This window comes from Sciurus vulgaris, assembly GCF_902686455.1.
Source record: "Sciurus vulgaris genome assembly, chromosome: 11".
NCBI lineage: Eukaryota > Metazoa > Chordata > Mammalia > Rodentia > Sciuridae > Sciurus > Sciurus vulgaris.
Genome location: NC_136472.1, coordinates 114,127,336 through 114,152,319, shown reverse-complemented (window position 1 = coordinate 114,152,319; position 24,984 = coordinate 114,127,336). Strand labels below are relative to the sequence as shown.

At 49.0% G+C, this 24,984-nt stretch overlaps 1 protein-coding gene and 1 long non-coding RNA gene across 4 annotated transcripts; one reads left to right on the top strand and one right to left on the bottom strand.

Annotated features, from left to right (window-relative positions):
• Window positions 1-711: 711 nt before the first annotated feature.
• On the top strand, window positions 712-9,044 carry LOC306638772. The gene is made up of 3 exons (XR_013757554.1): window positions 712-833; window positions 7,045-7,164; window positions 8,924-9,044. It is a non-coding gene; the product is annotated as an uncharacterized lncRNA (long non-coding RNA).
• On the bottom strand, window positions 2,002-22,249 carry ABCG4 (ATP binding cassette subfamily G member 4). Of its 3 annotated transcripts, none has more exons than XM_079102087.1 (15): window positions 16,197-22,249; window positions 15,323-15,580; window positions 10,963-11,080; window positions 10,714-10,846; window positions 10,533-10,583; window positions 10,189-10,334; window positions 8,956-9,079; window positions 8,712-8,826; window positions 8,381-8,523; window positions 7,458-7,556; window positions 7,059-7,227; window positions 6,859-6,959; window positions 5,030-5,188; window positions 4,754-4,872; window positions 2,002-4,529 (listed from the first exon to the last, which is right to left on the bottom strand). In XM_079102087.1, the coding sequence occupies exons 2-15, from the start codon at window positions 15,558-15,560 to the stop codon at window positions 4,304-4,306; spliced, it is 1,941 nt and encodes a 646-aa protein (XP_078958213.1). In that variant the 5' UTR covers window positions 15,561-15,580; window positions 16,197-22,249; the 3' UTR covers window positions 2,002-4,303. The 3 variants fall into 3 exon arrangements, with proteins under 3 accessions (XP_078958213.1, XP_078958212.1, XP_078958214.1); XM_079102086.1 differs by having other exon boundaries at window positions 16,280-22,249; XM_079102088.1 differs by lacking the exon at window positions 16,197-22,249 and adding an exon at window positions 15,885-15,906.
• Between the last annotated feature and the right edge of the window lie 2,735 nt (window positions 22,250-24,984).

Sequence of the window (24,984 nt, the reverse complement as noted above, 5' to 3'; positions counted from 1 at the left end):
ACAGATATGTGCAACAAGGAACTTGAGAAAGGCTCCCCAGGGCAGGGATGAGAAGAGGGCTTTGTGGTTTACCCCCTGGAACAACTGAAGACAATGTTAAGATTTCAAGTAGATGTCTGTCCACTCATTGAACAGCGAACTGAGCACTTCACCCTTACCTACCTGGCCCAGCACTAGATCCTGGGCTGCCAATCTGAAGAAGGCATGCAGGGACCAGACCAGTATGTTCACAAATGATGTACTTCAGAGGCAGAGGCAAAGCATCAGGAAAGTGTGAAAGAGGAAGTTACTACTGCTGGCACAGGAGGTGACATTTGAACTGCATGTTAAAAAACAAGTTGGGAAAGGGACCAGCATTCCACACTGTGGGGGAAAATAGCATACTTGAACTTTAAGAGAAGTTCTTCAAGGGGAGTTGAAAGGGTTGGGGAAAGGAGAAGTAGAACAGCCCTATGAATGTTGTCCCAGGGGTGACATTTTCCTGGAAAACTCCTCTAGTACCATTCCACTTACCTAGTCATGTGAGGCAGACTGTCACCTAGACGCAGTTACTGGATGTAGCTCAGAGCAAGCTGTTCCCCTCCCCCAAGGGTATGACAGTCATGTAGGTTTTATTAATAACATATAATTTGGCCCCTTGTAGACAGAAATACCATGAGTCATGCTGTGGGCATGTCTTTTGTTGTCTGGCCTCAGGATGGAGTGCCAGGTCTCTAAGAACCACAGCATGGAGAACTAACTGCCTTGATCAACTCTGCCCTCCGGCACTCTGCACAGACCCTGACACAGAGAAGGTGGTTGTGTTAAAGAACATGATCTCTGAGTCCTGGAAGGTAGGCATTTAGGGAAAGAGGGCCTATTTGCAAACCTACCTACATGGGCAGGGTATATTTATTCCCCAACTTAGCAGGCTACTAGGACTAGTGGGAAGCATAGCAGATGGGTCACAGTGGAAAGAGCACAGGGTTCTGAGAGCTTGCTCAAGTCGTTTCTCTTCATCTCAGTTTCCTTTCAGTTTCCTTTTCTATAAAAGAGTAGATGATAATGCGCATCCTAGACACTTCATGGGGTTGCTGTGGGAATCCAAAGAGCTCTCTTTGCAAATATATGCGCCATTCAACAAATGTTCTCTGGGCCTGAATGACCCTTGCAGGGTCCAGAATGGTCATTTGCCTTCTTTAGTTCCTGAAGGAATTATAAATGTGTGAATATATGAATTTTTAACCCTTTCAGGGTTAAATTTGCCTTTTAAAAGAGAAAGAGTAGGGGCTAGGGATATAGCTCAGTTGGTAGAGTGCTTGCCTCACATGTACAAGGACCTGGGTTCAATCCCCAGCAACACACACACACACACACACACAGTAAAGGTTATTTTATTTATTTATTTTGCTGTACTGGGGATAGAACTCAGGGACACTTTAACACTTTGCCACTGAGCTATATCCCAGAACTTTTTAATTTTAATTTTGAGACAGAATCTTGCTAAGGCTGAAGCCTGGACCTGAACTTGCAATCCTTCTGCCTCAGCCCCCGAGTTGCTGGGATTACCAGTGCGTACCACTGTTCCCAGCTAAGATGAATACCCGACATTGAAACTTGATGCCTTTTGACTTGTAAGGAGCCATCTACTGGTATCACTCCAGGGATAAAAGGAGTCTCCAGAATATCCCGAAAATCTAATGAGAATTTCAGGACACAGGATACATTCCCTTTCCCACTCTTGCCCCAAACCACCATAAGAAATAGTTAAACTGGGCACCGTGGTGCACACCTGTAATCCCAGCCACCTGGGAGGCTGAGGCAGGAGGATCACAAGTTCAAGGCCAGCTTGGGTATCTTCACAAGAACCTGCCTCAAAAATAAAGCATAGAAAATGGATGGCTGGAAATATACCTCAAAAGTAGAATACTCCTGGGTTCAATCCCCAGTACTGCAAAAAAAAAAAAAAAAAAAAAGAAATAGAGTGAGTCCATCTCTAGTTGAGCATATTAGACCATAATCCAGCCCAGAGCACTTACTCTACATGTGGCACAACTAGGGTGCCAGGCAGCTGGCAGGACTGATGCCAGTGCTTTCTTTCAAACCTCAGGCTTCAGGCAAGGAGAGAAGAGGGAGAGAAAATGTGCTGCTTCTTAGGTCGTCCTGCCACCAGCACTGGAGGCCCTATAGATCTTACCTACTTCAAACCTCTGGTCTGAAGTCCTGGTGGCTAATGGTTCAGTCTTGGTAAGGGTCACCGAGTAGGAAGAAAAGGTGAAGCTGAATTAAGCCCAGTGAGATCTCTGCCATTCCCACATTGGGATGAGGTTCCACATCCCTTCCCCTGGAAGCACAGCTGGAGCTCCGTGAGTTCTGAAGAGAGTCATGCATCACCAGGACAAGAACACACCCAGGCAGCAGCACAGGGCACCCACATTTGGCATGCAAATCCACCATGAACGAGGAGTCTGACCAATGCCAAGAGTGAGTCCGGAGACAGGATCTGGTCTCTAGGCCTACTTCCACCTCTACTACCTGAAGGTCCTTGGCAAGTAACTTAACCCAAGTTTCAGTTCTGTCATCTACAAAGTGGATTGTCATGAAGGATAGATAGTACCGGGTTGGCATGGGCCTCCCTTGAAATAAGGAACATGAACCATTGGTAAGATGGAAAGCATGATGCAAATATTTCAAAAGATATACATTCACTAGCTTGACATAACCCAGGACTTACCATCCCCTGCCACAGTCTCCCTAAACCTGGTAGACATCTTACCAAGTGCTTTGAAGACCCTCTGACAGTCCGTACTACTAGGTGTCAGACCCACACACATTCACACACTGCATACTGTATAAATATAGGTTTTATTAATAATGGGTGAAATCCCACAAATACAACTGGCATCTCTGTGTAATGAGAAGAATCTGTGGCAGGGTGAGGGAAGATAGAGAGGTCTGCATATAGGAATAAGGGGGGAAGGGGCAACCGGAAGTAGAATGAGCCTAGACCCACCAGGAAAGCCAGACATGCTGGAGGTATGTCTGCCACCTTGGTGCCCAGGGCACAGTGTTCTGATACCCAGGGGCCACCTGCTGATGAGAAGGAGGTGGAGAGACACAGACAGAGCTTGAATGAGCAGCAAGTGGCCAGGGAAAGGGTAAGACAGTGGAATGCCTGCCTGGAGTGCAAAAGGAGGGTTGTGGGATGGTGGTGGCCAAGCCAATGTATTCCCATGCTTGTGCTTATTGGGTCCTCAACTCCAGGAGGCTAGTGTCATGTGCCACCCCTGGCTTGGAGGGAGAGAAGACTGGAGGATAGATTCCTACAGATTCTGGAGTCACCCTGGGCAGAATCAGCCTTGTCCTTAGAGTCTCCAAAGTGGGATCCCCAGGAAGGAGGCTGGCACTGCCCCCCCCCACCACTCTTCCTCTGAGCCACAGGGGGTGACACATGTGTGGGGCTGAGATTGCCTGTTTATGTGCCTGTAACTCTGGAGAGGGGAGGGAGCATGTGGAACCGTGTGTGTCAGCAGCAGCAAGAAAGGAGGGTTGGGTCTTCGCCTATTCACCCCCCAGAATAAAGTGCATTCTCCAGTTCCAGTGACAGGTGGGAAAGAAACACAGACGTTATTGCAAAGGTGCTGCCAGGCCCTGCCCCAACCAAAGCTATAGGGAGGGGGGATGAGATATCCCATGACCTCTCCAATCTCCAGGATTAGGAGTGGTGACCCAGACAGAAAACCCAGCTTCTGTCATAGCAGATTGTCCACATAAGCCAGGGTCTGGGGTGGGAGGAGAAAGAGACTTCCAGAGTCCCTCCCTCCTCCAACCCAATGTTCATAATGGGACTCCCAGGGGACACTCCCACCCCCCACAGGGCCTAGCCCTGGAACTCTAACCTTACAGCAGCCTGGTTTACAAACACTCATGTGGTGGGGACCCCCCCCCCCAGAGGGAGCCACTTTGGTCAGTTGTTAATCGGGAGCTCCAGGCTCTCCCGGGCTCCCAGACAGACAACAGAAGAGGGTGCTGTGGGCAGAAAGGAGGACAGCCTCCCGGTCTTTGCATGCAGGTGTTGGTGAGAGTAGGGAGGAAGCTACAAACCGCATTGACTTGGGAAGACTCCTGGGTGTGGTGGGGTGGGCTGGAGCCCCCACCCCCAGGGCCAAGGCTGGGAGCACAGTCCTCCAGCCAGCCTGTAGAGCAGCTGAGGAAGGGGAGGTGGCTGCACCAGCAACCAGTGCCCGAGTCTACAAGGTTAAAACAGTCCCAAAGGGCTGGGGGCTCTCTGTTCCAGGGCTGGGTACAGACCAGGTGTAAGACTCTATCTCTCGGATTTGACCCGGTAACGGAGCACAAGGTATGCCAGCAGCCGCAGGGCCAGGAAGAAGATGCCCAAGACCAGGAAGTCCATGTAAAGCTTGGCATCCTCCACATCCAGCGCTCGAAGGATGCTTTGCGGTTCCCGGAAGGGACAGCGCTCCTCTAAGCATGTCAGGTCTCCTCGCTCCATGCCATAGATGGTGAGGATCACACCCTCAAAGCCGTACCTAGGCAAGCAGGGGCATCAGAGCAGGACACAGCACAAGAACCCTGCTCTCATGCAAATCACCAGACCCCAAAGGCAATGCTCTCATCTCTGGGGGCCAACTAGGGTGCCCCCACCCAAAAGGTGGTGGGGTGGGCACCAGACAGTATAGCCTAGTAAGTACTGGGCAGGCCCTTCTACATAGAGGGAAGGGGCAGACGGGGGCAGGAGGAAAGAGACACCGACCTGACATAGGAGAGGTAGGAGCTCCACTGCAGGTAAGTGGGGATGGTCTTGAAGCTGACGAAGAAACCAGAGAACAAGAGGACAGGGATGGCAGTAACTGGGCCCACAAAGGTGGCTACCTGGAGGGAGGAGGCAAGGAACCAGGCCATCACAGGGGCAACCAGGACTAGGGTGGCCCAGTTTCCCAAGTGTCCATCCCACTCCTTTTGCCAGCCCTCGATTTCTCACATGATACCCCATGCCCACTTGAGAGTCCCCACATGCCAACCTTCCCACCTGTAAGGAGTTGGAGGCAGCCCCAATCAACAGTCCCAAAGACTGGGCCACTAAGGCAGTGGCAGTGGCCAGGGCTGAGAAGAGCAAGAAGCGGCTGGTCTCAGCTGGCTGGCCTGTCATCCAGTACACAATGCTGCAGTACACCACCGGGCACACCACCTAGGGAACAGGCACAGAGCTGGGAAGGGGACTTGGAGCCAGGGGCATGGTGGCCAAGACCCTCCATTCCACCTGGCAATGAGCCCCTAGAATACCTTTTCCCACAGTGCCCCATGCCTACCTTGCCTCCATTCTTATCCATGTTGTCCCCCAGATGGACTCATGTCCCCTTTCTCCCTGATCATATGAACCTCACCCATCTTCCTAAACCACCTCTTTGGTTAGGCCTCTTTAACTGGTTCTGGAATGGTGACTTCTCCCTCCTCTGAGTGCCTAAAATCCTTCTCTGCACCAGCTTATTCCTTACATTATTAATGAATTAACTTCTCCCTTGGAGAGAGTTTTGTTCCCCCTGGAGTCTATCAACTCTGTGGATACAAAGAAGCAGACACGTAGGATCAACAAGTCCAGAGATCTAATATACAACCTGGAGACTTAATAAAATTACATTGTATCAGGATTTTTTTATTAAATGAATACATTCTAGCTGCTAACTATGAGATGAGAGATATGTCGATTTGCCTCATTTTGCTATTATGTGTCCCATAAAATCATGTTGTAAACTTCAAATGGAAACAATAACTTTTTCCAGTGCTGGAGATGGAACCCAGGGCTTCATGCATGCTAGGCAAACGTTCTACCACTGAGCTACCTTCTCAGTCCCCCAAAAGAATTTTTTTTTTTTGTGGTGCTGAGGATTGAACCCCAGGGTCTTGCGCTTGTGAGGCAAGCACTCTACCAACTGAGCTACATCCCCAGCCCGAATTTTTTTAAAGCGTGTGATTTGGAAATTCTCTAGAGTTTTGAATTGCAAACTGCAAATGTGAATTTCTTAGATTGCTTAAAAAAAAAAAAATTAGAGAATTCCTAGAAGCAGGGACTGAGTCCACTATGTATAGTTGTACAGGTTGTTCCCTGCATAAAGGTGCCCATCCAGAAGCCAATATCCAGTCTGTATTCTTCTTCCTGACCCCTGGCACGGTGCAGCATCCACTCTGAGGAAGGAGCAGTTTTTTTTGTTTTTGTTTTTCAAATGTGGTTGGAACCAGGTGGTAGTGGCAACAACAAAATTAGTTAACATTTCTTGGGCACTTAGTATGTGTCAAGTGCTATTCTAAGAACTTGTATGCATTTAGTCATTTCATTCTCAAACAATCCCCAGGTAGGTACTGTCATTTCGTTTTATAGATGGGGACACTGAAGCAATGGTGACTTGCCCAATATCTTGCAAGTAGCAGTAAGGGTCCAGAGCCTACACTAGCCTCTACTGTCTCTAGTAAGATTTGTTTTGCTTTGTTTTTGCAGAGCTTGGAATTGAACCCAGGCCTCATACATGCTAAGAAAGTGCTCACCACTTAGATACACTCCCTGCCCTTAAGAAGGTTTAGAGTCATTTGCAGGGTTATTATTTTCATCATTTTCTGTTGGTTGCCAGTTGTTCTCACTAAAACATAGTTACACAGGACAAAGATTCTATCAGTCGAGTCTTGCTGTATCTTTTTAGTGGCTGGTATAGAGCCTGGTGCACAGCAGGTAGGCACCACCTATTTGCTAAGTGAATAGAAGGAGGAGAAAGGGTGGAAGGCCACAAGGTTAAGGGACCCAGCAAGCAAGGAAGGAGGGGGCAAGAGAGCTCAGAGACAGTAGGCAGATGGGAATAAGAGGCTCACCTGAAAGGGCACATCAGCCATGGTCTTGGCCAGGTAATATGCTTTGAGGCTGTACCAATAGTTGAGGTGCTCCCTCATGAAGACTGCCATCTCTAAGGGGACTGCAGGCACAGAAAGATCAGGCACCACTGACTGACCCACTGGCCCCTTTGCCTTTTGCCCCAATACCCACACTCCACACCCTAGGCAACTCAGCTCACAGGTAAGCACGGTTGGCATGAGGGCAGCAAACATGAGGAACAGCATGGAGAAGAAGAGGCAGCCTGTGTTGTTGAAGACCTTGCTGGCATCATCACCAATGTGCAGGTAGAGGAGACCAATAAGCACACCAATCACCACGTGGGACACAAAACGCAAGTGGGTCAGGACCTGTGGGAGGAGTCATCACAAGGAGAGGGATGTGTCCCAGGCTGGGGATAGGTGGGCCACAGGGCAGGCCACACTAAGGTAGGAGATTGGAATTGCCTTGGGGGGGTACACAGACCCAGAGGTGCACTGGAGGCCTGTGGGCAGGCCCCCTAGTTCCCATTCCAGCTGCTGCTGTCCTATAGCACCAAAGGCCAGACCTATGCTTCCTGTCCCCCAACTTGATGCCTCACCGTGTCCCTGAGGATAGACAAGAAGGTCCTCCTGAAGAGGATGCAGAACTGGGTGAGAGTGCTGGTGGCAAAGGTGTGACTTTCAATAGGATCCGCTTCCTGGGGAGAGGAAATGGGACCAGGTGAGCCTACCCACCCACCCACTGCCCACCCTGCTCAGTGCACGGGAATCCCCTGAGCCCTTCCCAGGGCAGGGGGCTCAGGCTACAGTAGGAGAACCCTCCACCACTGAGTCACGCACCTGGACGTGGGGCTCAGAGAGAGACTGTGAGAGAGGCAAGGAGGGGATAAAAACTTGGAGGAGAGGAGATGGAAAGGCATTTAGGACACCTGTGGTGGCTCACCAAGGTAGCTCTGCTGCTTCTCTAATCCATTAACATTGACCCTAAAGGCTAATTCCTTTAGGCCACCAATTTCACAATAATATTTAATAATATAAAAATGACAACCATAACCAAGCCACTGTTTTTCAATGGTGAGGGCATCTCATCTAAGGAAGAGATCTGGCATTGGACAAATGTCTGGGCTGTGCTAAGAGCTTTACATGATATCTGTGGGGTCCTTCCAGCCTCCCTGTGAGGTATCATCCCATCCAAGTTAGAGATGGCCGAAAGCCACACTGGCCCATGAGGCCAGTGACTGTGTTGGTTTTGATTACCAGGAGGGCCCTGTGCTGGCACTGAGGACAGCACAAGACAGATGCTCAGAAAGAGTTTGCTGAATGAGTAAGTGGATGAGAAACCGAAGCTCAACGAGGTCAAAGTGCCCAAGGTCACACAAGCCGTGAATAGTAGGTCCATTCCAACTCCTGGGTTCCCCCTGGTACCCAGTGCCTCTGGGGGACAGCCTCTGTGGCAGAGCATCACCCACGGTCCCATCTCTCCTCCCCGCTCTGCCCTCTTTGTCCTCTTCACCCTACTCACCGGAGGGCAAGTGGGGCAGGGGGCATGGACCTCGTTCTTCTCGGGGCTGCTCTTCTTCTCAACCATGGCACAAAGTCCATTCTGTACCGCCCTGAACAGCATGGGGTTCAGGTCTCCATACTCTCCAGAGGCAACCTCAATAACTGGGGACACAGAGTAGAGTGCTCAGATAAGATCTACCCTTGCTTCCCAAGGGCAAGTCAGCCCCTCTTGGGTGTGTGGGTAAAGCAGGTGACGTGAGATCTCTGTCCCCAGGAGGCCCGAACCCATGACCAAAGCCCCCAGGTTTGGCCCAGCACAGCATGCTAACCCCCACATTGTCCCCACTCACTGAAGTCAGCCGGGTTGTGGTAGGTGGGGCAATGCAAGCCAAGCCCCTTCAGATAGGGAATCAGGTTGGTGACCACGCCCTTGAAGATGCACTGACCCTGGCTCAGGATGTAGAGCTGAGGCAGAAAAGAAGGGTGAAGGAAACACAACCAGTGGTCCCGGCAGGAGCCCTGCCACCAGCTCCACTGACCCCCTTTCATCCCTCCTTCTCAGGTCAATCTTCATGGATGCCCAGAGACACTCACCTTGTCAAACATCTCAAAGAGCTTGGCACTGGGCTGGTGGATGGTGCAGATGATGGTACGGCCCCCATGGGCCAAGGACTTCATGAGGGATACCACTTGGAAACAAGAAGCACTGTCCAGACCGCTGTGCAGAGAGAGGCCACCAGGGGGCCTGGTGAGGTGGGTGGGGCCAAGCAGAGGGAGTGTTCAGGGTGGGGAAGCTGCTGTGAAGGGGACAGAAATGGAGGAAAGGGCCCTTCTGTCTACCGGCATGTCCCATCCAACCTACATGACTCAGGCACATGGTCTGGAGGTACCCCCAGAAGCCCAGAGCACCCCTCAGTTTAACAAACCTATGTTGAGTGTCTGTGGTATGCACCTATTGTATGATTATGATGATGCATAAATACAAAGCTGGTCTGGAGGGAGAGAAAGACAAGCTCATGGATGATTTTAGGGAATGTGGAAAGTGCTGTAGCAACAGGGGAAAGAGGCAGGTGAGGGGTGGGGATCAGCCATGCAGTAGCAGGGAGTTGGAGGGAAGTCAGAGAAGATTCCTGAATGAGTCTGGAGGAAGTGAGAGCTAAACTGGTGAAGGTGGAAGAGGAGGAGTAGCAGTGAAGGGCATTCTAGCAGAAGGCACAGCATGGGCAAAGCTTAGAGGCATGAAGCACGTGGTTTGATGAGAGTTTCAAGCAACTCAGTGTTATTAGAGCATAAAATACAAGACAGGAGGCTGGAGAATTAGGTTTGGAGCAGGACCGGGTAAGCCGCCTGTCTTTATTCTGAGGGTAAATGGGACTCATTGCATGTTTTGAAGGGGAGGGGAGGAGTCAGGCCAGACTTGTCTTTCAGAAATTCTACTCTGGCTGCAGGCTGGAGGAAGGATCGCCTGAGAGAGACTGGAGATAAGGAGATGACAGTCTGTTGATGATGTCCTGAACTCAAACATTGGCACCAGGGATGGGCAGAGCGAATTTGAGAGCTACCAAAAGGAGGTGGAAACAACGGGACTTGGTGACTAATGGCTGTGGGGGAGAGGAGAGAGAGGCATCAATCAAGGGGGACATTCAGATCTCTGCCTGGGCGAAGGATGGAGCTGCTTGCTGCAACAGGATTGGCAAGGATAGAGATGAGGAGTCAGCCCTTATCTTGGCCCCAGGAGACTGCAAACAGGGGCTGTGGTCTCCAGCTTGGGTCCTGGCTTAGGCTGAGAGGTGGGGGAAGTCCAGGTGGGAGGTGGGGAAGAACTACCTGGTGGGCTCATCAAAGAACATGACAGGCGGGTTGTTGACCAGCTCCAGGGCGATGGCCAGACGCTTCCTCTGCCCGCCAGAAAGCAGGGCTGTCCTCGTGTGGGAGCAGGACATCAGGCCCAGTGCCGTCAGGATCTCTGTCACCTGGACCCACCCCCACCCAGCCCAGGTCAGCTTCAGAGTCTTGTTTCCCCCAGGCACCACCCTGATTTCACAAAGAATCTCCCTTAAGCCCATTGTCCCCACTTGTCTGCCACACTTCCACCCCTGACTCAGGGCCCTAGAATTCATTAGCCCCATAGAGGACAGCTGTCCCTAGGCCTCCTCCCCTGTCCCACTCACCAGTTCCTTCTTCACCTCTTGCTTCTCACTCAGCTTCAGGTTGGCAGAGACCTGGGATCCAAAGGGTAGAAAAGAGGTATATGTGTGGGAGAGGGTCCTGCCTTGACCCCTCAGCTGAGGAGGATGCAGACAGCAGATGAAAGGGGACACTAGGAAGAGGGGGTGGCCATCCAGCCCTCACCATCATGGCTTCCAACACTGTGAGGTGTGGCAGCAGCATGTCATCTTGCATGATGTAGCAGGACATCTTGCGGAAGGTCCTTAGTTCCCGTGGCCTCCCATTGACCAGGATCTGCCCCTTCATTCCAGATTCTCTGCAGGGACATCCGTTGAGGACAAGGGCCAAAGGCACTTCAGAATACCTTCTGTGCTCCCCAAGGGACTCTTCTTCCTGAGTTCTGTCCCCATCCTTCCCCAACTTTGTCCTCACCTGTATCCTGCCAAGATGTTCATGAATGTGGACTTGCCAGCTCCTGAGGGGCCCATGATGCCAATAAGCTCCCGGCGGCAGAATTTACCAGATAGGCACTTTAGAAGGGTCTTATAACCTGCAGTGAGGAAAGGAGGAATTTTTGGTCAGGGCTGCAGTGAACAGAGGCACCCCTGTGGCTGTCAGTGAAATAGGTAGTTCCTGCTCAGTATGATAGGGTTAAAGCGAAGAGTACCCCCCAGAGCCCCAACAGTGACCCAAGCCTCATCCTTCCCCTTCAGAAATAATATACACTAATGTCAAAGTCCCAGAGGCAAAAATCTTCTGAAGGCTATGGGGATAACAATGCATCTCACAGACACCTGCAGAGGGGGAATCAAAGCCTAGAAGACCCTGCTCCTCTTCCCTGTCTCATGGCCTCTGGGAAGGTTTTCATACCAATCCAGTCTGAGCTGGTTGGCTGTCCTCTGGGTTCCCACAGCACTTCCGGTATACCAGCATACTTGTCACCTGATGTGCTTATCACTTGCCCCCCTCCCCATCTCTTAGTCAGTAAGCTCCTTAGGGGCAGGGTCTGTGTCTTACTCATTTTGTAACCTTAACTGGCTGGCATGTAGTAGACACTCAATAAGTGTTCCTTCTGTAAGTATGTGTTCTCAGAGCTTTTACCTCATTTTTGAAAAACTGCTTTGTGTTCTCTCTCTCCTCCAAGCTCATCTCTCCAGCCCTAACATGGCCCAGTAAAATCCCACCTTACATTTATTCATTGGGAGGTAGCATATGCATAAAGAACACCAGTATGGAGATAGGCAGATCTAGGTTCAAATTCTGGCTCTACACTTACCAGCTGTGTGACCTCAGGCAAGTTGTTAACCTCTCTGAGCTCCAGGTCCCTCATCTGTAAAATGAGGATGATAGTGCCTATCTCATAGGGTTGTTGGAAAGATTCAATTAAATGATTATGTAAAGCATATGACACAGTGATTGGCACAGAGTGCCTTTTTAAAGTGACATTGTGCTGGGCATGGCAGTGCACAACTGTAATCCCAGCAACTGGGGAGACTCAAGCAGGAGGATTTTAAATTTGCAGCCTGCCTGGTCACCTCAGCAAGACCCTGTCTCAAAAATAAAAATAAAGAAGGCTGGGGAGAATGTAGCTCAGTGGTAGAGTGCTTGCCTAGGATGTGCAAGGCCTTGGGTCAATTCCTAGTACCACACACACGGTGACATTGTATCATTAATTTCATTTTGCAAATGCTTATTGAGATCTGCTATATACCAAGCTCTCTACCTCCCCCCACCAAAATAAGGAACGACAGTTTTTTGCACTCAAGACGGTTGGAGTCTAGGTAAGAGATGGACAGGAACTCGTGTAAGTCTAGGGAAAAGTAAAGTAAGGATTATAAAAGAAGTATAAATAATGTGCCACAACATTACAGAAAATGGAACTGATAAAGGTAGAGAAGAAGGGGGAAAGCAGGAGTGGCTTCTTGGAAGAGGTGGCATTTAAGTTAAGGATGAGCAAAATTTCAAAAGGCAGAGGCTGTCCAGGCACTAGGAAAAGCAAAACACAACAACAATATATATATTCATTCCAGAGAATAGAGGGCAGAGACTGCATGGAGTTACCTGGTGAGAGGGGAGTAGAAAGATGAAGCCAATATGGAGGACCTTGCAGACCTGCCTTGGTGAGGAGGAGATACCAATCCCTCATCCCTCACCTAGCACTTGCCTCGAAATACCCTCTGCCAACCCTACATAGCCTAATTCCCTCCTCACTCTACCTCTATAAAAGAGACAGTGAATGAATACCTTATTTAATTCATCATTACTACATTAGCACTGTGCAGGGGTCCAGCTGTCCCTCTGGGTACATCCTGTTAGAAGGGAGATAAGCTCCTGCCCACTGCATGGGCCTGACCACACCAATTGGTTGGATGGTGCTCAGTACCTCAGAGGCTCTTTCAACAACATGGATGAGGCAATTGGGACCAGGCACATCAGTGACTCGCCTAAGGTCACAGTGCAAATTCTTTACTGGGTGAGAAAGTCATGGGTTTCAACCCTCTGCCTCAGTCATCCTCACTGTCAAACAGAAAGATGTTGGGTAAGCCAGACATAGGGGTGTGCACCTGTAATCCCAGCAACTCAGGAGGCTAAGGCTGGAGGATCACAAGTTTGAGGCCAGCCTCAGCAACCTAGTGAGGCTCTAAGCAGCTTAGTGAGATCCTGTCTCAAAATAAAAAATAAAAAGAGCTGGGAAGGCAGCTCAGTGGCAAAGCATCCCTGGGTTCAATCCCCAATAACAACAACCAAAAGAAGGAAGGAAGGAAGGAAGGATGGAAGGAAGGAAGGAAGGAAGGAAGGAAGGAAGGAAGGAAGGAAGGAAGGAAGGAAGGAAGGAAGGAAGGAAGGAAGGAAAGGAGGGGAAAGAAACAAAAAAGGTGCTGGGTGGGTAGCACACACTAGCATAAGCTTTTCGGAGTCACTCACAGGAAGTGATTTCTTGTGAAAGGGAAGAATTGATGATGATGAACCTTTCCCTCATTCGATCACCGCCAGGTGCTGTTCTACCACAGAGGCCCAGAATAAATATCATCCTATACTTACTTGACTCTCACAGAAACCGACTCAGCAGAGCTCCCCAACAAGCCTGTGCAGTGGGTAGTGTTATCAACCCTATCTACAGATGGGGAAAGTGAGGCCAAGAGAAGGTAAGCTCCCTGCCCAAGGTCACACAGCTTCCAAGTGGTTGGGAACGCAGGTGTCTAGACTCTGGCTGTACTACAGCTGCTCAGTTTGCAAGGGGCCTGCCAGGCCTTCGGGCTGGAGAGACATCAGTGTTCTAGTCCTGGTCAATAACTCTGCAATTTTGTCAAGTCACTTAATCTCTAGGGCCTCCTGTTCCTATCTGTAAAAGAAGGATAGTAATATCTCCTCCCAAGGACTTAATAGGGTTATTTTGAATATTAAGTGAATCATTAATAATAATAACTAGGAAAGTGTTTTGAAAAATAAGAAATGCCATATACAGTTAGGGAAGACCAGTGATAAGCCTTAGCTGGGAGAGACAGAAATCTGACCCCCTCCACACCCCTTCCTCTTTCTTTCCCCCTCTGCCTACCCCTACTTGCTTTCTGTCCTCTGCAGAAGGGAAGAGGGAGTTAAGAGAAAAGAGAAGTCAGAGAGGAGAGGAGAGGGCAGAAAAAGGGGCAAAGGGAAGGGGTGGACAGTGGAGCAGAAATGAGGTTGGCAAGGTCAAAAGGAGAAAAGCTCTGGTCAGGGACCCAACATGTGGCTGGTGAGTACAGCAAGCCAAGAACAGGCCCATCTAGCCACCTTTCTAATTTATTCTGCTTAAAGTTATGAAGCAATGAGAGGGCTAAGGAAATGACAAGTACCTCATCGTTTTGCCCAGAGCTGATCTTAGGACACAAAGAGACTGCTCAGGGATCAGGCACTGGGCAGGGAGCCCAGATGCCTCAGTTTCCATCGACTCACACCCTGTAGCCTTTTGGTCACCCATGGAAGCAAGGGTGGAGAGTGCAGAGACAGCTCAGCTCTGAAGCACCCCAAACCCAGTTCTTAAATCTCAGAGAACAATACTCCCGCTCCACCCCAGGCCCACACCCAGCTCTGGGAAACAAACCCAGCCTTCCCATTGAGCTGAGGCTCAAGATACTCAGAGTAGGGATGCAGGGGATGGACGGGGTTGGGAAACCGGTCCTGAGGGGAAGGAAGGGGAAGGAGGTAGAACTCCTGTACTGGGCTTCTGGTTCAGCTCTGCCACTACTAACTGTGGAAATCAATATTGGTTAAGTGACTCAATTTCCTTGAACCTCAGTTTCCTTATTAATATCATGAGGATGACACCTATCCTGCCAAACCTTCACCCTTCCGCTTGGGAAGACTGTGGCAAGAATGAAGTAAGATGACAGGAATAAGAACATCTTTAAAAAAAATAGGTGCAAGGGGATTGTTAAAAATTGAGGACTTCTGCAGACACCCTTCTCATACCATCCCTCACAGGCAGGAATCCCCAGAATAAACAAATAAAGGAAAACTCATCAAGGACCTCTCAAGGATCAGAGGACATAGGGCCTATTTAGAAGAGAAAGCTTCAATAACTAATTGAACTTGGTGCCCACAAGTGCTCACAGATGTGAGGAGCAGGGATCCTGGTATCCCAACTGTGTGCATGGTGAGGGGGGGAGGGGCTGGGGCCCAGATTTTAGCGTTCCTTCAGGGCCCGCTGGCACCCAACTTGAGAAACTTGCAGAACAGGGACTATCCAGGCCTCCTTACTCCTTGAGAGGCACTTCCTCAAGGGCCCACAGCTCCCCACCAGGCTGCTCCCTACCCCTTTTTCGCCAGCAGGGCCCCTCCCGCACGGAATAGGACAGCTCCACAAACTCGATGTCCACCGCCGAGCGCTTGGGTAGGTGGGAGAAGCGCTGGGCTTCTGTGATGTGGTTCTCCACCTTCTTCAGATGCGTGGTCAGCACAGGGGGCTCCGCCCCATCCTCCAGTGCCACAGCCATGGCCACAGCCCCTGGCCCTAGTCCACAGCCCCCGGCCTCCAATGCCTTCTCCGCCATCACACCGCCCGCCGACCGGCCTGCAGAGAGAGGGCCTGTTCTGTTTAGGGCAGACCCCTCAACCCCAGTTCAAAGCTCCCTTGTTGTCTAATGCTGCCCAGCCCCCACTCCCCTCACCTGCTTCCCAGGACAGATCCCCAACTGTTAGCACCCCTCTCTTCGAGCGGTCATCTGCCTCCCCTCCGCCCCACACTCCCCACTCAGCGATGATCAGTCCCAACCTCTTCCCAGTCTGGGATGGCCCCAGCCCCCGCCTGGCCCTAGCCCGGCCCCTCCAAGCCCTGAGCTGCTCCTCCCTCCCCGCGGCGCCTCTAATCTCCTTACCCCGCAGGCCAGCAGCCCCCCTGGGGACTGGATGACTGGGGGCAGTGGGGGAGGCCGCTGGCGGAGGCTGCCCACTAGGAGGTCAGGGTAGCAGGGTGCGCACTGGGTGGACCAGGCGGAGGCGGAGAGGAGGCGACTCTGCGCCTCCTGCTGCGTCCCCCTCCCCAAGCCTGGCGATAAGCCTCCCCCAACCCCTCCCGCCGGCACCCCCCCGGCGTCCCAGACTGTCCCCAAAGACAGACGCACCCCACAGCTAATTAAGCACCCTGTGGCGGGCGAGACCCCCGCCCCAACTCCTGCATGCTCAGTCACCTTGACGCGCCCCGGGACCAGGGCCGGGCGGAGATGCTTGGCGCGGCCACGGGCCGGAGATGGAGACTCCGGGCTCTCCTTACCTGCCTCGGGCTGCGGCACCCGCGCCCCAGCTCCGGGTCCCGGTGGCCCGGGCCGGGGCGGGGCCGGGGCGGGACAAGCGGCAAGGGAGGGCCCAGACCCGGGTCAGAGGAGATGACAAGGTTGTGGGGAAGGGCGGCTGGGGTCGCGCCCCGACTTCGCTTGGCTGCGCCCAGCGGGTTCCCTGAGCCTGGTCTCCGGCGCTGGTGTCCTCCCAAACCCGCCAGGCGACTGCGTTCTCCTCCAAGCTACAGCTCGCCGGTCCCGACGCTCTTAAAGGGCCCGAGCCTTTCCACAGCCCGCGGGGGGCGAGGATGGCAAAGGCGAGAGCAGTGCCCGCGGCGCGGAGGCCGGAGGAGACGTTTGTGGACCCAGGACTGGGGTTGGCGGCGAAGGATCGACATGGGGGCGAAGATTTAGTAGGGACAGGTCTCTGGAATATAGTCCAGGCAATGGTAGTGGAGGGGAGTGGGGTACACATTCCATCACTCTTAAGGGCTTGTGAAGCTGTCAGTCTACGCACATGGAACCCATCCCTATCAATTCCCTTGGTTCTAGCTCTTAAGCTCAAGCCCTTCCCACTCCCAAACCAAGCACAAAGTGTTTCAAAGAAGCGGAGTCTTGGGACATTGGGATATCCTTCCTCCAACCCCATTCATACTTTCCCTCCCTGAGGGTGAGGACACTAGTTAAGATTGGACAGGGAGAGGATGCAGGCAGCTCCAATATTAAACTGGTACCCAGACTTGGCCTGCTCTGACTGTAGAAATCTTTATTCTGCCAGCCCCATTCAGGCCTCCAAACCAAGCACATGGCTGATCCTGAAGACATCTGTGTGCCAGGACAGGCACAGGGCTTACGGAAATGCCTGGGACATCTTCTCATGTACATGTGCATTCTCTCCCTCAACCCTAGAAGCTTGCAGTCCTCTGTCCCCAGAACACTCTTGGAGCACCCTCTCCCTTGGTCCCAGCTTTGCCAATTGCCCATTTCTCAGGCAATTCCTCTTCGCCCCTGCCTGCCCCAGCCTGTGTCTTCAAGGGGTAAGTAGGTTAGCCAGCCAAGACACGTGACCTGAGCTTTTAAGTTCCCACCTGTCACACAGCAGAGACGGATGGGAGGGAGGCTGCTGGCGTTGCTTCCACCACTGAGGCTTCTCCAGACTGCAGCATTAGAGAGGTTACTAGCAGTCAAACTTCCCCGCTCCCCCACAGCAGCTCCTCTGCAGCTTGGTAGGCTAGCGGCCCCTACAGGGCATCTCCAGGCCCCACCCTGTAACTGTGAAGTTTATGTGGGTTTTGGGTCTTTCTTTTCCTAACTACCCTACCCACTGCCCCATATCACAACTATTCCTTAGAAAAACCTTCCCATTTTCTAGATAGACCCTGCATTCTCCAAGTTAACCTTCAATGCTCTACTATAGAAGCCCTGATCTCCCAACAATTGGATTTATTTAACAACTACTGTGGACACACCAGGCATTTTTCTCATTTAATCTTCATAATAACTCTATGAGGTAGGTTTTACAGACCTTCTTTAGAGAAACTAAAGCATAGGCAAGTTAAGCAATATGTCCAAGGGGAATGTCTAGTCAGTAGCAAAGCTAGGCTTGAACCCCAAAGATGCTGCTTTTACCCACTCTGTTAACTGGTCCTTTCAGAGGCTTATACTCAAATGGACAATCTCCCTTCATTTTCTAAACTTCTCATCTTCCTCATTTTTTTTTGGGGGGGGGCAGGTACCAGGGATTGAACTCAGGGGCACTTGACCACTGAACCACATCCCCTATTTTGTATTTCATTTAGAGACAGGGTCTCACTGAGTCGCTTAGCGCCTCACTTTTGCTGAGACTGGCTTTGAACTCCTGATCCTCCTCCGACCTCAGCCTCTGGAGCTGCTGGGATTACAGGTGTGCGCTATTGCTCCCAGCTCTCCCCACCTCTTAATGCCACCCCTCCCATTCCCTATCATGTAACTTTCTAATTCCCAGAAAGTTCCTATCCTTTCTGAGGAATGTACTGTCTCCCATTCCCCATCTTCTGAGACCAACATTTCCAAGTCTTCTGTCAGTTTTCCACACTGTGGGATTTACACTCCATACCCTAGAGCAGTGCTCTTCAGCCTTGGCTGACAGTTGGCATCTCTCGGGAAGCTTTCAAAAGTAGTCCAGATACCATCCAGACCAAGTCATTCTGACTCCAAGGGTGGGACCCAGACATTAGTATTTTTAGAAGCTCCCCCAGTGATCCTGCTGGGCAGGCAAAGCTAAGAGCCAGTGTCCTAGATGAACCTTCCATTTCTTGGGTTAGATCCCCTGCCATATGCCTGTGTCTCACTAAAGGACCTTTCTTTCCTGGAACAAATCCCTCCATTCTCTAGGACACCCTCTCCCCATTTTGTGGACAGATCTTCCACATCCTGAACTGCAGTCAAAAGATATGCTTTGTGGTCTGGGGATATAGCACAGTTGGTAGAGTGCTTGCCTCACATACACAAGGTTCTGGATTCAATCCCCAGCAACAGAGAGAGAGAGAGAGAGAGAGAGAGAGAGAAAACCCCACAAAGATATGCTTTGTGACCTTGGTACTATCTCTTACTAGTTCTATATACTTTTTTTCCCATTTAAAAAGAATTAGTGGACACATACTTGTCATATTTTGGGGGTACAGTGTGATATTCACATACATGTACACAATGTGCAATTATGAGAGTAACTGGCATATGCATCACCTACACATTTATTTGTATTGGAAACAATCAAAATTCCCTCTACTACTTATTTTGAAACACACGATTAGTTACTGTCAACCACAGCTACCCTTCCATGCTCTAGAAGTTATCTGTCCTATCCAATTGCATCTGGCATCCCTTAATCATGCCCTCTCTATTCCTCTGCCACTCTCACCCGTTCTGTTCTTTTAAACGAATTTCTTCACCTCTATGAGCCTCCTCTGAGTAATGGTAGGCTGAAGCAGGAGGACTGTAAGTCCGAGGTCAGCCTCAGGAACTTAGCAAGACTTCGTATCAAAATTAAAAAAAAAAAAAAAAAAAAAAGAAAAGAGCTGGGAATGTTACAGTGGTAGAATGCCACAGTTTCAATCCCCAGACCCCTCCCCAAGTACTGCATATCTGCTGGGGATATGACTCAGTAGTAGAGCACTTTCTAGGCAGGCGTGAGGCTCTGGATTTGATCTCTAGTACCAGAAATAAACAAACAAGAGTTAAACCCTGCATATCTGCCTCCAGAGGTTCTAATGAGGTTCAAGTACCTAAGTGTTTAGCAATTTTTTTTTTTTTAATTTTGGTGGTACTGGGGATTGAACCCAGTAACAATCTACCACAGACCTACATTCCCAACCCTTTTTACATTATTTTAAGACAGGGTCTTGCTAAGTTGCCCAGGTTGGCCTCAAACTTGCCATCCTCCTGTCTCAGCTTCCCAAGTTACTGGGATTACAGCCACTGAGTCTGGTTAGATAAGGGTTTTTTATCCTCAAGAATGGACTATACAAGAGGCTAGGATTGCAACTCAGTGGTACAGTGCTTGCCTCGCATACGTGAGGCACTGGGTTTGATCCCCAGCACCACATAAAATGAATAAAATCAAATAAAGGTATTGAGTACATCTACAACTAAAATAAAATTTTAAAAAAAGAATGGACCATACATCTTTACTTGCCAGGTCACATTTATCATGGTTCAGGATCATTTCCTTTTCCCAGAAGAACCTCCCACTTCTTTGGGAAATAAACTGTTTATTGCATACCTACTATATGCTAGGCACTTAGCACTGAAATATGCTGAGGAAGGGGCTAGGTCTTTCTGACTCTTTTCCTCCTGTATTCCAGGAACTTGTAGATAGAAAGTGCACTCACGGGCTGGGGTTGTGGCTCAGTGGTAGAGCCCATGCCTAGCACATGTGAGGCACTGAGTTCAATCCTTTGCACCACATAAAAATAAATAAAACAAAGGCTAAAAAATGATTTATCAATAGGTGTCAAACTTAAATAAAAATAAAATGTACTCAAGGACTGAGAGAATAACTCAATAGTAGAGTGCTTTCTTAGTTTAGACCTCACCTGGCTCAATTCCAGTACGGAGTGGGGGAGGAATAAAGGAGGAGGAAGAGAAGGATGAAGGGAAAAAGAAAATTCACTCAATAAGTATTTGTTGTCTAAAAGTTCTGACCAGTCTTCACAAAATTTTTATGAGGTTAGTAGTATATTCTCATGTTTCAGATAGAGACAGAAGCTTGGAAATGTTAATTGCGAGATCATATATGTAGTGTAATGGACCCAGGGATCTGAATCCAAGTCTTAGTAGTTTTAAACCATGGATTTATCCACTATGTTGAGCTTCCTTATTCCCTATTTATTATCACCTCCCACTTTATTTTTTAAAGGATTTTTTTGTTTATTTGGTACTGAGGATTGAACCCAGAGGGTCTTTACCATTGAGCTACATCCCCAGTCTTTTGTGTATATGCATGTGTGTGTGTTTTAAGACAAGGTCTTCCTAAATTGTTGAGGTTGGTCTCAAACTTGCAATCCTCCTTCCTCAGCTTCCCAGGTTGCTGAGATTACAGGCTTGTGCCACTGCACCAGGCTAAAATGAATTTTTTTCAGTGTTGGGGGTTCAAACTTAGGGTCTAGAACATGCTAAGCAAGTGCTCTATTACTGAGCTACACTCCCAGCCCCTTGCCATTTTAATAAAGCAGATCTATCTCCAATCCCCTGAGCAGACCCTTTCCATTCTAGGATATAGAACCTCTGTAACCTGCCAAAGTCCACTAAAAGAGACTCTCCCCATTCTAGATACACTCCCCATTCCCACCATATATCCTCTTTTGATTCCTGAGAAAGCACTTCTAATTCTAGGACAGATCTTGTGACACAAGAGCAGTGATTGTCAAACTTTAAGGCATATCCAAATCCTCAGGAAGGCTTGTTAAAACAGTGTGCTGGGCTCCATTCCTAGAGTTTCTGGTTCAGTATCTGAGGTAGAGCTAGAGAATCTACATCTCTCATAAGTTCCTCAGTGCTGCTGATGCTGCTAGTCCAGGGACCACAATGAGAAACATTGTTCAAAAGAACTTTCCTTAGTCTAGACCCTACCACCCCCAGAATAAATCCTGTGTCCCACCACTTTCCCTAATGCCCAGATGGACCCTCCCCCATTTTCCTAAATAGAAATCCTCCCATTCCCTTAGATTGATTATCCCTTTTCTCAAAGATGGTTGCAACTCTTACACCAGACCCCACCACTAGGCAGAACATTCTTCCTGGGCAGGTTCCCTGGATCCAAACATGCAAGGATTGATGATAATTGGCTTAAGAGAAGCAAGGCAAGAGAAAATTCTTGTCTTAGCTTAGAGCCAGGAGCTAATCTAATAGGTTGCTCTGGGCAGGGATTTGTGGCAGCAGCAGTTAGTAAGGAGATTTAAAGGCCTGTGGGGGGAAAAAAGAGGGTGAAAGTCCTACGGGATCTGGAAAGGACTTCCACTGGGGACTTGGGAACTAGTCCAGTTCTGCTTCCACCACTCTAGGTCTTTTATCCCTTGCCCACTGTGAATTTCATCTCTAGACGGAAAGATTTTGAAGTTATTTGTCAGTGGGAAGGCCCTCTACTGGTCATTTTGGGATGTGCAGCCTAGGACAGCTAAGGTGGGCTGGATAAAGGATACTGACAGTCCTCTCCTTTTCCAGGCCCATCCCAGGGTCAGGCAGCAAAGTCTAGAGGGTCTGGACTTTAGGCAGGCAGTAGGGGCTGTGGAGGGGGAACCACTGATTCTTTTTCCTGATCTCTCAGGGACTAGACAGGCTCTGCTGTTCCTTTTCTTTTTCAATCTTTATTAGCAGGGTGCAGTGGAACATGCCTGTAGTCCCAGCTACTTAGAAGGCTGAGACAGGACACTTGAGCCCAGAAGTTCAAGGTCATCCTGAGCAACATAGTGAAATTCCTTCTCAAAACAAACAAACAAACTTCATTGCAGCTGGGCATGGCGGCATATGCCTGTAATCACAGTAACTCCGGAAGTTGAAGCAGGAGGGTCATGAGTTTGAGGCCAGCCTCAGCAACTTTTGAGACCCTGTCTCAAAGTAAAATATAGAAAGAGTTAGGGATGTGGCTCAATGGTAAAGTACACCTGGGTTCAACCCCCAGTACCAAAAACCAAAACTTAAAAATTGAAATAAAAGAACCTGAACTCCCTCCACACCCTTCTGTTACCTTTTTTGTGGAACCAGCCTCAAATCAGGTGTTTTTCTAGCTTTGCTCTATGGCCTCTTACCCTTCCCCTAAAATAGCACAGATGAGACAGAGGCCATTGCCAGTAGATGTTCAAAGAGCCTTATTTCCCTTGGTCTCTTCTACTCCAGAGACCCCTGTCTCACTCAGCAACTTACTTCCCGGTGGACATCATGTGGCCCCCAAATAGCTCCATTTTAAAATGTTTGCTTTCTGACTATGAACTTCCCTTTCTGCCTGCTAAGCTTTAGAAGCCTTTTGAAACCTCCCATGCTTTGGTTCTAACTATTACCTTTCAGTCTCCCAGACACTCTGCCTGCCCAGTTTGGACCTAATGACCCCTCTCCAGCTGCTCTAATTGCCCTGCTCCTTGGCACCACGTAATTCATGTCCTGGCCACTGCTACAGATCTACCTTGTAGTGTATCTTCCATTTTGTTTCAAAGGTGTTGGTACCTGCTACCAAGAAATTGTATGGTTGTATTGAAGTTGCCACTGCCTGATCTTGGTCTTCAACCTTAGCTGGGTCTTCTTCTATCCTTTTACTTTTTTATTTTTGGTACTGGGAATTGAACCTCAGGGTTTCACATAAGCTAGACAAGTGCTCTAGGGCTGAGCCATACCCCTAGCCCTTTAAAAAATTTGAGACATGATCTTGCTAAGGTTGCACAAGCTTACCTCAAACTTGTGATCCTGCCTCAGTCATCTGACTAGCTGGGATTACAGGTATGTGCTACCATGCCCAGCCCACTTCTATACTTTTTTTTTTTTTTTTTTTTTTTTATTCTGGTGCTACTGAACCCAGGAGCATGCTACCACTGAGCTACAATCCTGGCCCTTTGTCTATTTTATATCTTGAGATAGGGTCTAAGTTGCCCAGGCTGACCTCCTTCTTGTGATCCTCCTGCTGCTCAACTTCCCAAATCACTGGGATTAGAAGTATGTGCTACCATACCAGTCACTCATCTTTTAATGGCATTTCTAAGACTTGACATTTCTTATAATCTTAATTCAACAGATGACCCCTTGATAACTTTATCAAGAAAAAAGAGACAACCAAGCTTGACATTCTGTTCGTACCTCCTACACACTAACTCTGCTCACTCCCATTCTCCTCTCCTTCCTTCTCTTCACGGGGGGATCTTCATTCCTTTCCATTATCTTTTACCTGTTTCTTTCCCACTTAAAATCTAGCACCTTACTCTATCAAATATTCCTTCTCTTGTATTTTCTAAATCTCATTGGCTTCTCCTCAATCTACAAAAATACCTGTTCCTTCCCCTTGGGAACTTAACCCAAGCTCCATGGGCACGGTGACATTCTCATTCCAAGCTTTATTTACCTGCCTGTCCTCCATACTCCTTTCCTAACCAAGAAATCTAAGCTATTTAGCATAATATGGAGTGTTCACAATCTCCCCCCACCTTTCCCTCTCAGCCTTAACTCCCGCTACTAGGCAGGGAATGGTGTGTTCCTCATTCAGTTCCCAATCTTGAGCAAAATTCCTTCATCCATTTAACATTCATCAAGTATCCATATTCACTGTCATAATGTTAAGATTTGAAATAACATTCCCCATGACTTATTCCTCTCATCTCACCTTGGAGAATCACTTCTTTCATATGTACTTAGCACTTCAGTGCTCTTCTCTGAGATTGTGGACTTGCCCCAAGTAAGATGAAAATAGGCACCACTTCCATCTCCTGAGCTCCCTGCCTTTGCTCCCTCTCTCCTGACACCCTTTAAGAAAGTGTAGGACAGGGTTAATCTTCAGATATTATATAATTCATGGTTTAATATTTTGTTTAAATTACAAAGATGAAATATGTCACTATATGGTGGGGATGGAAAGGACAGCAGAATGAGACATTATTACCCTATGTACATGTATGAAAAAAATAAAAAATTTAAAAATAAAAAAATATGTCACCACAATCTTTTCAGGACTGTCTTTAAAGTCTTAATTTGGTCTTGGTCAGGAGGAAGTCTCTTTCTGGGTAAAAGTCTTTCCTGATCCCTAATCTGGTGCCCGAGTAATACTGTCTATTCCAGTGTTTGTGTGTGTGCACTTGTGTGTAGTGCTGGGGATCAAACCAGGGCCTCACACATTCTCTACCACTGAATTACATTCTTACCCTCTACTGATATTGAGCTTTCTAAATGTCAGCTTCTATCTCTGCTTACCTACTGCTTCCTGAGTTCTATACTGCAAGTTCCTCCAGGGGAGGTCCTGGGTTTTATTCATCTTTATACCCTTAGCACATGTGCTTGGACTACAGTGGAAATTCAGTAAATGGATGATGGAATTAATATTCTTCTTTCCTAATTCTGGCTGTAAGAGGCACAGTTTTGTGGTGAGAATTAGATTAAGTCCTTGGTTTACTTGGTACTAGGGATTGAACCCAGGGGCACTTTCCCAGTAGGCTATATCCCCAGCCCTTTTTCTTTAATTAAAAAAAAA

Bases quoted from the DNA above. Each gene is read 5' to 3' on its own strand.
- ABCG4 (XM_079102087.1), bottom strand. From the start codon at position 15,560: ATGGCGGAGAAGGCATTGGAGGCCGGGGGCTGTGGACTAGGGCCAGGG. The intron at 7,557-8,380 runs GTGAGTAGGGTG...TCCTCTCCCCAG, and splicing joins CCTGCCCCACTTGCCCTCCG to GAAGCGGATCCTATTGAAAG. The intron at 4,873-5,029 runs GTGGGAAGGTTG...TCCTCCCTCCAG, and splicing joins CTGCCTCCAACTCCTTACAG to GTAGCCACCTTTGTGGGCCC.